This window comes from Mytilus edulis, chromosome 11 (assembly GCF_963676685.1).
Source record: "Mytilus edulis chromosome 11, xbMytEdul2.2, whole genome shotgun sequence".
Lineage (NCBI taxonomy): Eukaryota > Metazoa > Mollusca > Bivalvia > Mytilida > Mytilidae > Mytilus > Mytilus edulis.
In genome coordinates, this window is record NC_092354.1 from 9,807,337 (window position 1) to 9,822,664 (window position 15,328).

General features: G+C 30.8%; 1 protein-coding gene across 1 annotated transcript; it reads left to right on the forward strand.

Moving 5' to 3' along the window:
- Positions 1-727: 727 nt before the first annotated feature.
- Positions 728-5,810, forward strand: LOC139495085 (cyclic GMP-AMP synthase-like receptor 2). The gene is made up of 2 exons (XM_071283236.1): positions 728-755; positions 3,703-5,810. The coding sequence occupies exons 1-2, from the start codon at positions 749-751 to the stop codon at positions 4,974-4,976; spliced, it is 1,281 nt and encodes a 426-aa protein (XP_071139337.1). The 5' UTR covers positions 728-748; the 3' UTR covers positions 4,977-5,810.
- Positions 5,811-15,328: the final 9,518 nt, after the last annotated feature.

Sequence of the window (15,328 nt, forward strand, 5' to 3'; positions counted from 1 at the left end):
GTGAAATACTAGAAATTTAACCGTTCTTGAAAGTACAACATTTATCGGATTCAACGGACTGTGCAATCAATTATTCATACACTAGAAACATTAATTCAGCACAATGTAAAATTGTATTTTATTTGTTTTTCAGCTTTAACCATATGTCAGATTGGTTCAAAATAAAAGTATCAGCACCTGATAGTTTTTTCTCCTTGAGCCCACTCGTCGGTTATACTTAAAGGTCAGGCCATTACATTACATCCTTATCTATGTATAATACTTATGTTATATATTAATTGATGGTTTAATTGATATCTATCAGCATTCAATTGGTCAAGATCCGACTATGTTTCTTTCATGCGAACAGTAACGTGATGTTGTTATACTAAAGTAATCGATTATAGGATACACAGTGAACAATTGTTTTGGCAATTAGGTGTTGGTCTATTTTTCAGTAACGTCACATACTCTTTAATTGTACATTATCTATTGGTTTTTGTTACGTCCATCATTGAAATCTTAAAAGCCATGACCTTTTTCCGTATAGGATCAAAGTTTAACAGAAGAAAAAAAAATCATCCCTTATTCCAACCCTGTAGTGATACAGAAATTGTTTATATTTGATCGTATCTTTTATATTCACAACATTTATAATGACTCAATATAGCATAACGTGAGTGTAAATGAAAAGTATCATCGGAAATGAAACTTAAGTAAATTTCAAGTAGATACACATTTCGTACTTAAACCTCAACAGGCTAACAAGATGGAAGGTAAACAATTACTTTAGTTTATATATATTCAACATTATTGTTACAATATCAAGGGCATTTTTTGGTTTATCTATGCCTAATAACTTTGATCTTTATTTTATCAAAGTTATATTGATATTCAGTCTACTCTTGGTGCACTATATTAGCCGGTTTGGAATAACTTGTAAAATGTTGCTACGCATTTTTTTAGAATTTTTAGAAATTTTCTCAAAGTCATTTAGTATAATATATATATATTTACAAGTTGTTAAAAACCTTTTTCAAAATGATCAACGGTTAATTAAAGAGTCAAATTTCTAAGTTGTCTGAATAAAACTATTCAGACCTTAATTCGACCCTGTGGTTTTATAATTGATCGTATCTTTTATATTCACAACTTTTATCATGATGACTCAAACATAGGTTTAAATGAAGAGTTTCATCGGAAATGAAACTAAATTAGATTTCAAGTATATACATATACTCTTACTAAATACACAATAGGCTAAGAATATCGAAGGTAAAGAATAACTTTTTTTTATCTATATGTTTACACAATTATTGTTAACATATCAAGGGAATCAATCGGCATAGCCATGTCTTATTACATTAGTATGTGTCTCTTTAAGTTATATATACATCAGTCTGCTCTTGGTGAACGATATTGGCCAGTTTGGAGTAATTTGTAAAATGTTGCTACACATTTTATAAAACTGTTAGAATTTTCTTTTCTCATAAACATCTGGTATATTGTATATACTGGTAGTAAATAGGTTCAACATTTCAAAATGAACAATCGTTACTGTGACAAATGTCTATGTTCACTGAATAAAAATGAAAGAATAATTTAGAGTAAAATAAAAAGTTAACTTTGCACTAAATACAGAAGAAACTAGATGCCTACATATATAGTAATTGTGGGGGTTTTTTTTCTTTAGAAAAGACAAACTAGAAATAAACTTGTCGTTGATAGGTAATTTACAGTTCAGCCATTCCTTTGAGAAAGTATACGATCAAAAGGATTTCGCTACAAATCCTCTAACTATATGGCAGACTATTGGATATGAAGAACTAAAATAGTATATTCTTGTTAGACTTCAAAAAACAAAACAATATTTAAGTATCAAATTAAGACAATGAAATATGTGTCCTTATAATCTTAAGATATAAAACAGATGACAGTAAACTTTGGTTAACTCTCAACAGACCAATAAACTGACAGAGTTAGATATCAAATTTATTACAATTTTAGTTTAACGGGAAATAAGTCCTCGAATACCGGAATTACGCCCTTGATTGTCATGTGATAAATGTTTTTTTCCTTATATCATGAATTTCTGTTTTTACAAGGAAAATGAAATAAAGTCAATTCAACATTGTTAATCAATCAATCAACCAACATTTGCATTAAAGGGGTAGACTTGGGTTTGGGAAGAATAACTCTTTAAATCAGTTAAATGCGTTTTTCAATATATTTAATGCATTCGATAGAAACAGATTTGAAATAATCTATGTAACTTACAATCTTACAATTTAGTTATGAAAATTGTTGACTAAAACGTACTGATGATTTAAAGAGTTATTCCCCATTTGTTAGGTCTACCTGCTTAAGTGGCTGTCTCAGACAAAGGCATGTAAAGTCATCCATATCTAACAAAAACTCAACACATATATATTCACCGTACAGAATCTTTTCTTTCAAATTTAGTATGTGGTGATTTCTTTTGTATTTGAAAATGCATACGGGTATGATTAGTTATTTGGTTCTCGAGTGTTACCATGGTGACGTTATTACGCAACTTTAATTCTTCTCATTTGAATTTTCGTCGGAGTTCATTATTTTCTTTACACTTAATTTAGTCCAACAGGTAATCAAAAATACTCAGTGCTGCTCGGTACACAGTTTATGTAATTCTTCAGGTTATAATCATACTCAGAATTGCTACGTTCAGAGGGTATTAGATCCCACAGGTTTAACATACTCAGTATTTCTCCGTTCAGAGAGTATTTAATCCCATATGGTTTAACATACTCAGTATTGCTCCTTTCAGATAGTATCTAATCCCATAGGTTTAACATACTCAGTATTGCTCTATTCAGATTTTATTAAATCCCGCAGGGTTTCACAAATGATATCGGATATGTTCCTTACGTCGTAACTACAATCCCCTTCCCTTTCATGAATGTGACCTACCGAATTAGACTATTTACCGGGTTTGTTATCACATTAGCAACACGACGGGTGCCACATGTGGAGCAGGATCTGCTTACCCTTCCGGAGCACCTGAGATCACCCCTAGTTTTTTGGTGGGGTTCGTGTTGTTAATTCTTTAGTTTTCTATGTTGTGTCATGTGTGCTGTTGTTTGTTTGTCTTTTTCATTTTTGGTCATGGCGTTGTCAGTTTGTTTTAGATTTATGAGTTTGACTGTCCCTTTGGTATCTTTCGTCCCTCTTTTATCAACATACTCAGTATTGCTCCGTTCGGAGCTTATTCAATCCAACAGGTTATCAATTTCCCAGTTTTGCTTCGTTCAGAGTTTATCTAATCCCACTGGTTATCAACATACTCTGTCTTGCTCCAATCGGAGTTTATTTAATCCTACAGTTTATCAACATTAACCTTGGCAAACTGCCATGATCTTTTATATGGCGTCTTAATTTTTAAAACATAAATATAAGAAAACATTACTAAACTTAGTGATTCGAAGGTATTATGACCAATGTTTACATTTTGAATATAATTTAATCTGTATTTCATGTTACTTTAATATTTAATCAGTTTAGTTACAGTTTTTATTTCATTTTGTCTTATTACAGACAGTGTATCACCAAACATATCAATAGCACTGTATCGGTATCTATGTTTAAGTCTTAAATAAAATTTAATCTGTGCGTCGTGTAAAATGTATTTACTTTGATAGAAAATTATTATATTCACAGTTTTTATTTCATTGTTTCTTATTACAGACAGTGTAACACCAAACATATCAATAGCACTATATCATTATCTTTGTCAACATATAGTAGGCTCAGAAGATCATGTTAAACAAATCAGAATGATGAACGCTGTTAGGGACAATTTATCAAGTAACAAGGAAGTAACAATTATAACTAGTGGAAGTTTTGGGGAAGGACTGGATATGCGAGGCAGTGATTTTGACATAATGATGGTTTTAAGACACTTAGAGGTTTATGAAGATGTTAAACTCCAGTTTAATCAAAATATTACATATTTTTCCATTGAAAAAGACGATGTTAAACCTGGTTATGTTCAGTTGAGACTAGATTATAGCCAATTCCCGAGGAAATTGTTTAAATGGTGTGAAGAACAAAATGGTAAACTTAACTTGTCGAGCACATTGTATAAACAATGGTTCATCCAAAATTCTTATGGTACGATTCATGGACCTTGTTTATCTGACCGGACAGGATATTTTGACATTGCTGTGTGTTTACACTGTAAAACTTGGATATCTCCTGCAGTACAGTGGATCACAAGATCTAATAACTCATGGCCGAGTCATAATGTCAAGCAAAGTATCATAAAACACGGAGTACTTCTTGTACCGATCGGTGTTAAGGGCTCACCAAACGAAGAACTAGAATGGCGAGTATCTTTTTCAGTTGGTGAAAAATTTCTAATTAATACATTAACACACACTCAATTATTGTGCTACGTTCTCTTAAAAATTATATTGAAAGATGTAATAACTTCTTTCTCCGAATGTGAAGATTTGCTCTGTTCTTACTTCCTGAAAACAATTGTGTTCTGGATATCTGAAGAACTGCCACAATCCGTATGGAAACCTGATTATATTATTCAATGTTTTATGCGATGTTTCAGCAGGCTGGTTTATTGTGTTGAGCACTCAGTTTGTTTAAATTACTTCATTCCAGAGAACAACATGTTCGAGAACAAAATTGTGGGACGTTCTCGTGAAGTACTTTTAGAAAAATTATATATGTTGCATAGTTATAATTGGCGATGTATTTTATTTTCTGATCAAATACATAACATTAATTCATCAATTTTTAATTTCCACATCGAACCGCATACACTTTTTGCAAAAGACGTAGAAAAAATATTGACATCAAAGTTATTGCATTTTGCAAATGATAACTCTACATTCAGGACATCGAATACTGTTAATGAAAGAACAATGATGTCATTGTTTTCTTCTGACTCTTCTACTTGTAAAGACATATATAAGTTTCCATGCCCAGCCCAAACCACTCATTAGTACATTAAGTAATAATAAATATCAATACAAAGACTACAAATATTGCCTTAGTACTATCAAGACGTTGCATCTGGATGGCTGATGGTTGCTACTCTTTTCTTTAAGACAAAACAATACAGCAAAGCTTTATACATCGTCAGATATTCTTTATCGAAATGTACTCCCGAAAAATTGTGCTACTTCAGGACTTTGTCGGATATCCATTACCAGTTGCTAAAACTGCAAACGTTTCAAAAAAAGAGCTTGGTTTGTTTGCTAAAAGCATTGGTTGTGGACAATGTACTATTTGAGAAGAATTCTACGCTATTGCCAGATGAACTTAAAATGAACCAAATGAATGAACGTTTTAGATTTCCATCTACAGCGTATGCTTATTTCCTTAATTTCCTTTGTTATTACCATCTCAATGATCTCAAACAATGTCAAGATTCCGTCCAAGGTTTAAAAATGGTTATAGATGAAAATTATATAATCTCAATTATAAATTCAGATTTTAAATATGGAGCTTATACTCTACTAGGAATTGCTCAACAGTTATTAGGCGATAAGGAATCCGCAAAACACGCATTTTTACAATCACTTAAATTATTCCCGGACGCATTGTACAATTCTGCTGTAAAGAGACTTTCGTTAATAGGATAATTGTGACATATGTGTAGTCAGTTGAACTTTTAAAAAATGTGATCTTTTTTGTCTATGAAGCAGAGAAAGAACTTGATAGAGCAACAAATCATTACATAATGACGAAAAATACATATCATATATAGATATTGATTTAGTTACATTATGGTTTTTTTTTGTGAAAGTCGCTTTGAATAAACAGATATTGTTTGCTTTTTTTGTTTGTTTTCTTTATATCGTTTTTCTTTTTGTCCTGGTTTTTAAAGTATGTTCCGATAGTGTACGCGTCTCCTGATATATATGACAAGCTGTTAAATAATTCAATAAACATTCGATTACAAAGGTTGGAAAATCAGACCACGTTTGTAAATTACTTTCTTAATTGTTTAAAAATAAAAATAATGGAAAACGGTGAATGTATTCGAAAGTCTTAAATTTACTGAATAAAGGAATCCGGATAACAGCCCGACAAAAGAATATAAATAGCCCAAGGCAATCATTGAATCTTCCACTCAGCGAGAAAATCCAGCACCCGTTTTTCTTTTTTTTGAAAAGGTTGCTATAGCTTGCAATTCAGATGAATTTATCTTCTTTTTGAAAATAAGTATCACAAACACTACTTTGCGGATCGGCCATTGCCTGAAGAGAAAATCAAATGAAATCTACGCGAGACAGTGTTTCATTCATGAATATTTCGTGAATGAACATTTTCCCGCACTATTTTTTACAATGTACGATATTTACAACTTTTAATTATTGAATAAGTAAAAGTCTGAGTGTATCGAAAGAGTCCGGTATGCAAGAACAAGTTGATATTTGACCACGTTGTCGGATAATTGACAAGTGATAATGGTTTGATTTATTTTTAACAATACACAGGTGATAGAATATAAAAAAATCGATAATTATCTTGCTTATGTCTCACGCTAAGGACGAGTAAAGGTAAATACCGGCTTTAATAGAAAAGTGCATTATTTTTGTCAAACTGACATCGATCTGAAAGTTTTGATGCCAAAAAACATTTGAAAACTTTTTATTTCCGTTTTTTAAATACAAGCTGTTTCAATTTTCAATGTGGATATAAGGGCCTTCACTAGTCCAGCATGCTCAAGTGGATCAAACTGACAACAGAAAATATTGTCTTAATGACAATTAGTAGCATAGCATTCGTATAATTTAAAAGCAACTGAGTCATCATCTACTTCTTAGAGTATTATAGGTCAGTGTATCAAGACCGAGATCAAGCTAAAGACAAGTGCTGTAGACATTATTAAAATGATTTAATAACATTTGTCCATGTACTAGAAAAATGACGTTCTTAGTGCTTATGTTAACAATGCAGTGGCGGATCCAGAACTTTTTAACCTCACACTTTATTCCTGATGCAGTATGATTCTTTAAGATTGACCTACAATTGACAATGTGTCGTCTTAACAGAGGCAATGGTTACTAGTATATCAAATAAATGGCTTAAAACAAAAATCTAAAATGTCATTGCCTCAATGGTAATTACACAGCAGCAACTAAAATGTGTTACAGGGTTATCAAGCACCTCAGATAAACATTGTATGAATCTAGTGTATATAAACTTTTTATTCCTGAGGTCATACTACTATTGTTATGCCCACACCATATTGAGTTTTATCCTTGTTTTTTTTTCTGTAAGTATGTACGTCCCTAACTTGTACGTTCGTCCATACATCCCAAAATTGATTTCTGTATTCTTACTTTAATTTGCCTGAACCAAATTTTATGAAACGTTTACGCAATGCTTATAACCACAAAACACAAGTCAAGTTTGAATTTTGTTGGCGTCACTTTTACCATTCTAGATGTAAAGGGGTGAAATTTTCATTATACCCTGTCAAGTATATATATCCTTATATATAAGTTTGACTTGTAGCTTTCTTCGGTTATACATTTATCAGTTGAAGATAAAACTGTCTTTAGATTTAGAAGTATAGATATATAAAACAAGAATGTGTCCATAGTACACACATGCCGCAACCGCACTATCATTTTCTAGGTTCAGTGGACCGTGAAAATTGAGAAAAATTTCTAAGTTAGCATTTAAATTAGAAAAATTCTATAATAAGGAACATCTATAATACTAAAATAACGAGGTCTAATTTGTCAGCCGTCATGTGGTAAATACGACAAATTAAAGAATTCAATTTTATATATATCCAATATAGGATAATGGTGTTGATTAAAAATTACACCACTCCAGACCCTTTTGTTTTCTTGATAATTAATATTGCCAGTAATAAACAAGTTCCGGGTCGAATCAGATATCGATAGTATATTCACCTGTTACCTATTACCTTATCTGTACTTTTCTCATCTGAAAGGCGCACCACCAAACGATATATTGCGGACTTTGCTATATATACGGGTCATAATTACAGTGTTGACACTTCTAAATTCAATCTTTGTCAAATTGTTCCCTATTGTATTATTTAAAGCAGTAAGACTTTCTAAGATGAAAATACGAATACTAAAAATCTGGACTTAAAATATGTCGTATAGGTAGTTTTCAATTTGTTAGTGGGCATGACATAAAACAGCAAATCAAAGATTTCAACTTTATTTATAACTAAATTAATAAATACAAATGTGTATAGGACAATGCTGTTGATTAAAAAATACTCCATTCCTGTTGTTTTCAAAATAATTAATATTACCAATAATTGATTAGTTCTAGGTCGACGGGTTCAAACAGAAAGATTTTGAAAGCAGAGAAAAATATGCATCTTTTAATCGGCATGATTTTATCAAACGACAATCTCAATACTAAGGCTTACACATAGTTATATTCTTTAATTCAGTCACGAACTCGCGATATCACGGATGTGTTCTAATGTGTAATAAGTTTCAAATTGATTGGACTTTAACATCATCAAAAACTATCTTGACCAAAAACTTTGACCTGATTGGGACAGACAGACGAACGGGCGGACGAACGGACGGACGGACGGACGAACGGACGGACAGACAAGAAAACATAATGTTCATAAATCGGGCTCTAAAAGTGATTTTTGGAATTTTGCTGGCGAGTCAATGGCTTAGTTATAAAATACAAACAGTGTTTAAGTACATATTTGAAATAATACACGTTTATAAACTATTTGAAATGATACACATATACAGTTGCAAACTTTCCAGAGGTGCTATCCAGCACTTTGATTTTTTATGTGCTTTGTCTATATGTCATTTTCTTTTTCCCTTTTTTTTTTTACATATTTGGTTGTTGTCTAATGATTTTTAAGTTTATACTACACATGTTGACTGCTCAACCCCTACCTATTTGTGACATTTTCATCTGTTATATCTGTTTGTTTTATTAAAACAGTGTTGATTAAAAAATGAATTTGCAATTTCGTACAAGTGAGAAGGGAATTATTGTACCAAGTCAGGAATATGACAGTTGTTATCCGTTTGTTTGATGTGTTTCAGCTTTTGATTTTGATTTTACCATTTAATTAAGGACTTTCCATTTTGCATTTTCTGCGGAGCTTAAGGGAATTTATTTTACCATTAATTAGATATATATTTAAAATTGTTATAATTTCTTCTTAGGTATCTATGGGGAAATGACGTATGATAAAATAGATACTAAAGTTTTATATAAAAAATTAAACACAAAAGGTGAATAATACCAAAAGATCATGAAGTAGTCTTACCAATATGTCAACCAAGCCATAATAATACCAAAAGATCATGAAGTAGTTTTACCAATATGTCAACCAAGCCCTAATAATACCAAAAGATCATGAAGTAGTTTAACCAATATGTCAACCAAGCCATAGTCGTGCATGACACTACGTGGTATATAAGAGTATGTATTATATATAGGAAAATAAAACTTATTTATACAAAAATCATATGGCAGTGAAGGACATTACTTTCACGTTCAGGGTCAATGCGGGAAGGTCAAAAATCAAAGTTTGTAACATTAGGTTAAATAAATCATCGAAAATGACTGATAGTTCAATATGAGTAAATAGAGGCAATTATGATTAGCGCACCCAAATTAATTCTTTTGTCAACCATCTATCAGTATCGTTTGATAGTTTTGTCGAATATCTATAAGTTCTTCATACTTGGTAATACTCTTATGTCATTTATTCTTCTCCCTTTATAAACAGTATTTTTAAAATGAACCTTTCCTTATCATGCTTATTCTAAGACTTTCCATAAATACGAACTAAATTTCTTATTTGAACAACTGTTAATCATAGATATAAGAAGATGTGGTATGATTGCCAATGAGACAACTCTCATCCAAGTCACAATATTCAATGTAAAACATTAAAGGTCAAAGTATGGTCTTCAACACGGAGCCGTGGCAAATTTCCCAATTCTAGGACTTTCTTCAAACAAAAATTGAAATCTTTGTTTATGTTCACAATTATTAATTATAACTGCATTGCTATTAAATCTTCTGTTATAGTTGTGAAGATAATTCTTGTTTATTCGAAGATTGGACTTTTTTTTTTTATCTATGGTATTATATAAAAATCAAATAGTCAAAATACAAGTCACAATTAATCATTAATAAAGTGTTTTTTATCACCATTAATAAAGTGTTTAAGCTAGCTTTAAACCCAGGTTTTATCCCCTATTGTTTTCATAAGAAAATGTCTGTATCAAACTAGAAATATGACAGTTGTTACATGTATTATTTCGTTTAATGTGTTTGAGCTTTTGAATTTGTCATTCAATTATGCACTTTCCGTTTTGAATTTTGATATTTTGTGGAGAGTTGTCTCATTAGTAATCATACCACATATCTTTTGAAAATAAAGTGTCATGTATAAGGTATGCACCTAGGTTTTATCCTCTACTTTCAACTTAAGAAAATGCCTGAACCAAGTCAGAAATATTACAGTTGTTATCCATTTGTTCGATGTGTTCGAGCTTTTGAATAAGTCATTTATTTATGGACTTTCCGTTTTGAATTTTCCTCAGGTGTGTTTGGTTTTTTTACTTTTTTTCATACTAAAAAGAAACAATCTTTGAGTTTTCAGAACCTAGTTTCGGCAAGAAAGCGGGTGATTATATTTCGGGTAAATTTCACAAGTTTGAAAATTAGGAAATTGAAAAAAATAATTGAATGATGACAAAAATGATTTAACAAAAATAAGACATAATAACACATTTCAGCGAAGAGGACAGACGAATAAATCCATATATTCCAACTTCCGCAATGTATATTTCCTTGATTTTAATCTATGATCACTTTTGCATCGAATATGTACAGTCAGTGGACACAGTGAGTTCCTACTTAACAAATGTCTTATCATTCAACTTAAATCAATATTTTTAAAAACACTATTATTAAGTTACTACACGACTGATTTCTATAGAATCAAAACCATAAGATGTAGAAATGATAAAAGTTTTATATTATATTTGGCCATGATAATATTCTGGCTTATTTTAATTATCTGAGGGGGTGAATAAAAAAAAATATATATCTGGAAAATTTTGCTGTGTATTTTAACCAAATTAAAATCGTAAAAAATTTCGTTTGTGTTAAAACCTTTTAGAAACTGAAAACATCTATCACGAGAATTATTGTCAAATAAACAATAAAATTTCGGATAATAATGCATCTTATGGTATCTATTTTATAAAAAATTCTCAAAAAATCACTTATTAATATTCTTTTGAAAACCATCATTTTTTGTTGAAACGACAATTTTTTTTTGATGTGGGAGCTCGCTTTTGTCCAGTGATTTAGTTATTATTGTAAATGTGTTTTTAATGTTTTCTGTGGCTTTTCATCAAAAGCACCTGTTTTTAATTGTGATAAAAAAAAGAGATCGAAATATACATTTAAGTGATAGATTTACCTAGTAGAGTCAAACATATAACCCACCATTTCGAATGACATAAAGGCTAGTGTCGAGTATCTTCAACTTAAAACTATCGAGGTCTGCTTGATTAAAGCCACGAAACGTTTTGGTATGCAGTGACATCGAATATCATATATGTATCAAAAAGTGAAAATAAAGTGTTGGCTTTCACAACTGTTACATCCTTATTTATGAATAATACTTATGTTATATGTTAATTGATGGTTTAATTGTTATCTTTTAGCATTCGATTGGTCATGATCCTACTATTCAAATCTTAAAAGCCATGACCTTTTTATACTTAGATTTATAGTTATTTATAATGGTGAGCTGTTACAGCAATGTCCAATGTATTTTGTCTCAGTATTTTTTATACTTTACACAGATATTTGTGAACTGCTGACGAAACCTTTGTATTGAATCAAAGTTTAACAGAAGAAAAAAAAATCACTCCTTAATCAACCCTGTAGTGATACAGAGATTGTTTATATTTGATCGTATCTTTTATATCAACCCTGAAGTGATACAGAGATTGATTATATTTGATCGTATCCTTTATATCAACCCTGTAGTGATACAGAGATTGTTTATATTTGATCGTATCTTTTATATCAACCCTGAAGTGATACAGAGATTGATTATATTTGATCGTATCCTTTATATCAACCCTGTAGTGATACAGAGATTGTTTATATTTGATCGTATCCTTTATATCAACCCTGTAGTGATACAGAGATTGTTTATATTTGATCGTATCTTTTATATCAACCCTGTAGTGATACAGAGATTGATTATATTTGATCGTATCCTTTATATGAACCCTGTAATGATACAGAGATTGTTTATATTTGATCGTATCTTTTATATCAACCCTGTAGTGATACAGAGATTGTTTATATTTGATCGTATCTTTTATATCAACCCTGTAGTGATACAGAGAATGATTATATTTGATCGTATCTTTTATATCAACCCTGTAGTGATACAGAGATTGTTTATATTTGATCGTATCTTTTATATCGACCCTGTAGTGATACAGAGATTGATTATATTTGATCGTATCTTTTATATCAACCCTGTAGTGATACAGAGATTGTTTATATTTGATCGTATCTTTTATATCAACCCTGTAGTGATACAGAGAATGATTATATTTGATCGTATCTTTTATATCAACCCTGTAGTGATACAGAGATTGTTTATATTTGATCGTATCTTTTATATCGACCCTGTAGTGATACAGAGATTGATTATATTTGATCGTATCTTTTATATCGACCCTGTAGTGATACAGAGATTGATTATATTTGATCGTATCTTTTATATTCACAATATATTATAATGACTCTATATAACATTACATGAGTGTAAATGAAAAGTATCATCGGAAATGAAACTTGAGTAAATTTCAAGTAGATACATATTTCGTACTTAAACCTCAACAGGCTAAACAAGATGGAAAGTAAACAATTACTTAAGTTTATATATATTCAACAGTATTATTAAAATATCAAGGGCATCATTCGGCTGATGTATGACTTATAATTTTGATCTTTGTTTTATTGAAGTTATATTGATATTCAGTCTGCTCTTTGCGCGCGATACTGGCCGGTTTGGAACAATTTTTAAAATGTTGCTACGCCTTTTGTAGAATTGTTAGAAATTTTCTCAAAGTAATTTTGTATAATATATATATTTTTACGAGTTGTGAATAGGTTCAACATTTCAAAATGATCTACGGTTAATTCAAGAATCAAATGTGTAACATGTGTAAGTTCTCTGAATAGAGCTTTCTTACAAATTGACGAAAGGTACGAACGAACGTAAAGGGAACACGTATTACATTTCCACATTAACAGTTAAAAGAGTTTTTGTGTTATCCAGTAAAACAACATTCTTTTCTTAATCAAGTTTATTTTTCAAAAATAATAATATCGTAAATAATACCCAATTTTAATATAATCAAACAGAGAAAAATAGTGCCAAACACACTTACGTCCGATCCGTTACTTACGTAAACCATGAGTACACACATTTCCGCGGGAATATTTTAAGCACGAGTTTCACGATTAACATTTCAATGACATTATTGAAGTACGTTAGTCTAAATTTAACGACAAGATTCACATTTATTTTTATTTTTTATAGTACATTTTCAGCAAATTGTCAAAGTGGAATATCGAGATTTGCTACAAAAACAATGCTACAATGTTTTTAAAAAGTAATGTTGAATAAATCTAGAAAAAACGGATTTTGTAAATCAAGAAAATAAATCAACAATTTTGCACCTTATACATTGTGGATTTTATAATGACGATTTAACAGTACACATGTTTGGAAGATAGATGCGATGTAGTCACTTATTGTCCAGTGGCTAATATTTCATGAATGTTCAGGACTATAGGCAAAACGCAATTATACGCTAACATATTCGTTTCATTGCTCCGGTGTATCATAAATACACATCAAAGGGGGGGGCAATGAATATTACCAGAGGGGAGGCGATGATTCGAGAGTTACTAAACGAGCATAAGGATATGGCAAAGTATGAAGATCATCTTTTTTTTCAATTTCATTTTATTATTTTGAGCGTTGCAAATTTTGAATCAAGGAAGTATTTGTGTTTTGATGTTTTCTGATTCTTTTGTAAAGGAAGAAAACAATGTATTTGCTTTGACTTTTTCTTAGGTTAAACAGTGCAACATTGTAATATTGAAGAGTGGGGGAGGGTCCGTTTTTAGTCTTTTAGGGACATTTTTTCGTCTTACTACTCTATATTTAGAATATTTTGTAGTGTTATCTCCTCCGACCTAGTGGTATCATATGTTAATCTATCGTACGTCCCGAAATCCTAAATATAATATTATCTCAAGAAAAGTCCAATTCAATAAGTGTCGTTGCATGTAGGATCATTGTCCGAAGTTCCACGACTATTATTTAAATATGTCAAAATAAAGGATCCCTAAAACGAGTCTTACGTATGATTCGTCAAGCATACGTACCTTTCGTCAATTTGTAAGAAAGCTCTAATAAAACTTTGTACACCTTAATTTGACCCGGTGGTGATACAGACATTGATTTATAATTGATCGTATCTTTAAGATTCACAACTTTTATCATGATGACTCAATCATAGTACTACGTAGGTTTAAATGCAGAGTGTCATCGGAAATGAAACTAAATTAGATTTCAAGTAGATACATATACTCTTATTTAATACACATAAGCTAAGAAGATCGAAGGTAAAGAATAACTTTTTTATCTATATTTTTACACAATTATTGTTAACATATCAAGGGAATCAATCGGCATAGCCATGTCTTATTACATAAGTCTGTGTCTCTTTAAGTTATATATAAATCAGTCTGCTCTTGGTGCACGATATTGGCCGGTTTGGAGTTATCTGTAAAATGTTGCTACACATTTTATAGAACTGTGAGAATTTTCTTTTCTCAAAAACATCTGGTATATTGTATATACTGGTATTAAATAGGTTCAACATTTCAAAATGAACAATCGTTACTGAGACAAATGTCTATGTTCACTAAATAAAAATGAAAGAATAATTTAGAGTAAAATAAAAAGTTAACTTTGCACTAATTAGTGAAGAAACTAGATGCCTACCTATGTAGTAATTGTGTTTTTATTTCTTTAGAAAAGACAAACTAGAAATAAACTTGTCGTTGATAGGTAATTTACAGTTCAGCCATTCCTTTGAGAAAGTATACGATCAAAAGGATTTCGCTACAAATCCTCTAACTATATGGCAGACTATTGGATATGAAGAACTAAAATAGTATATTCTTGTTAGACTTCAAAAAACAAAACAATATTTAAGTATCAAATTAAGACAATGAAATATGTGTCCTT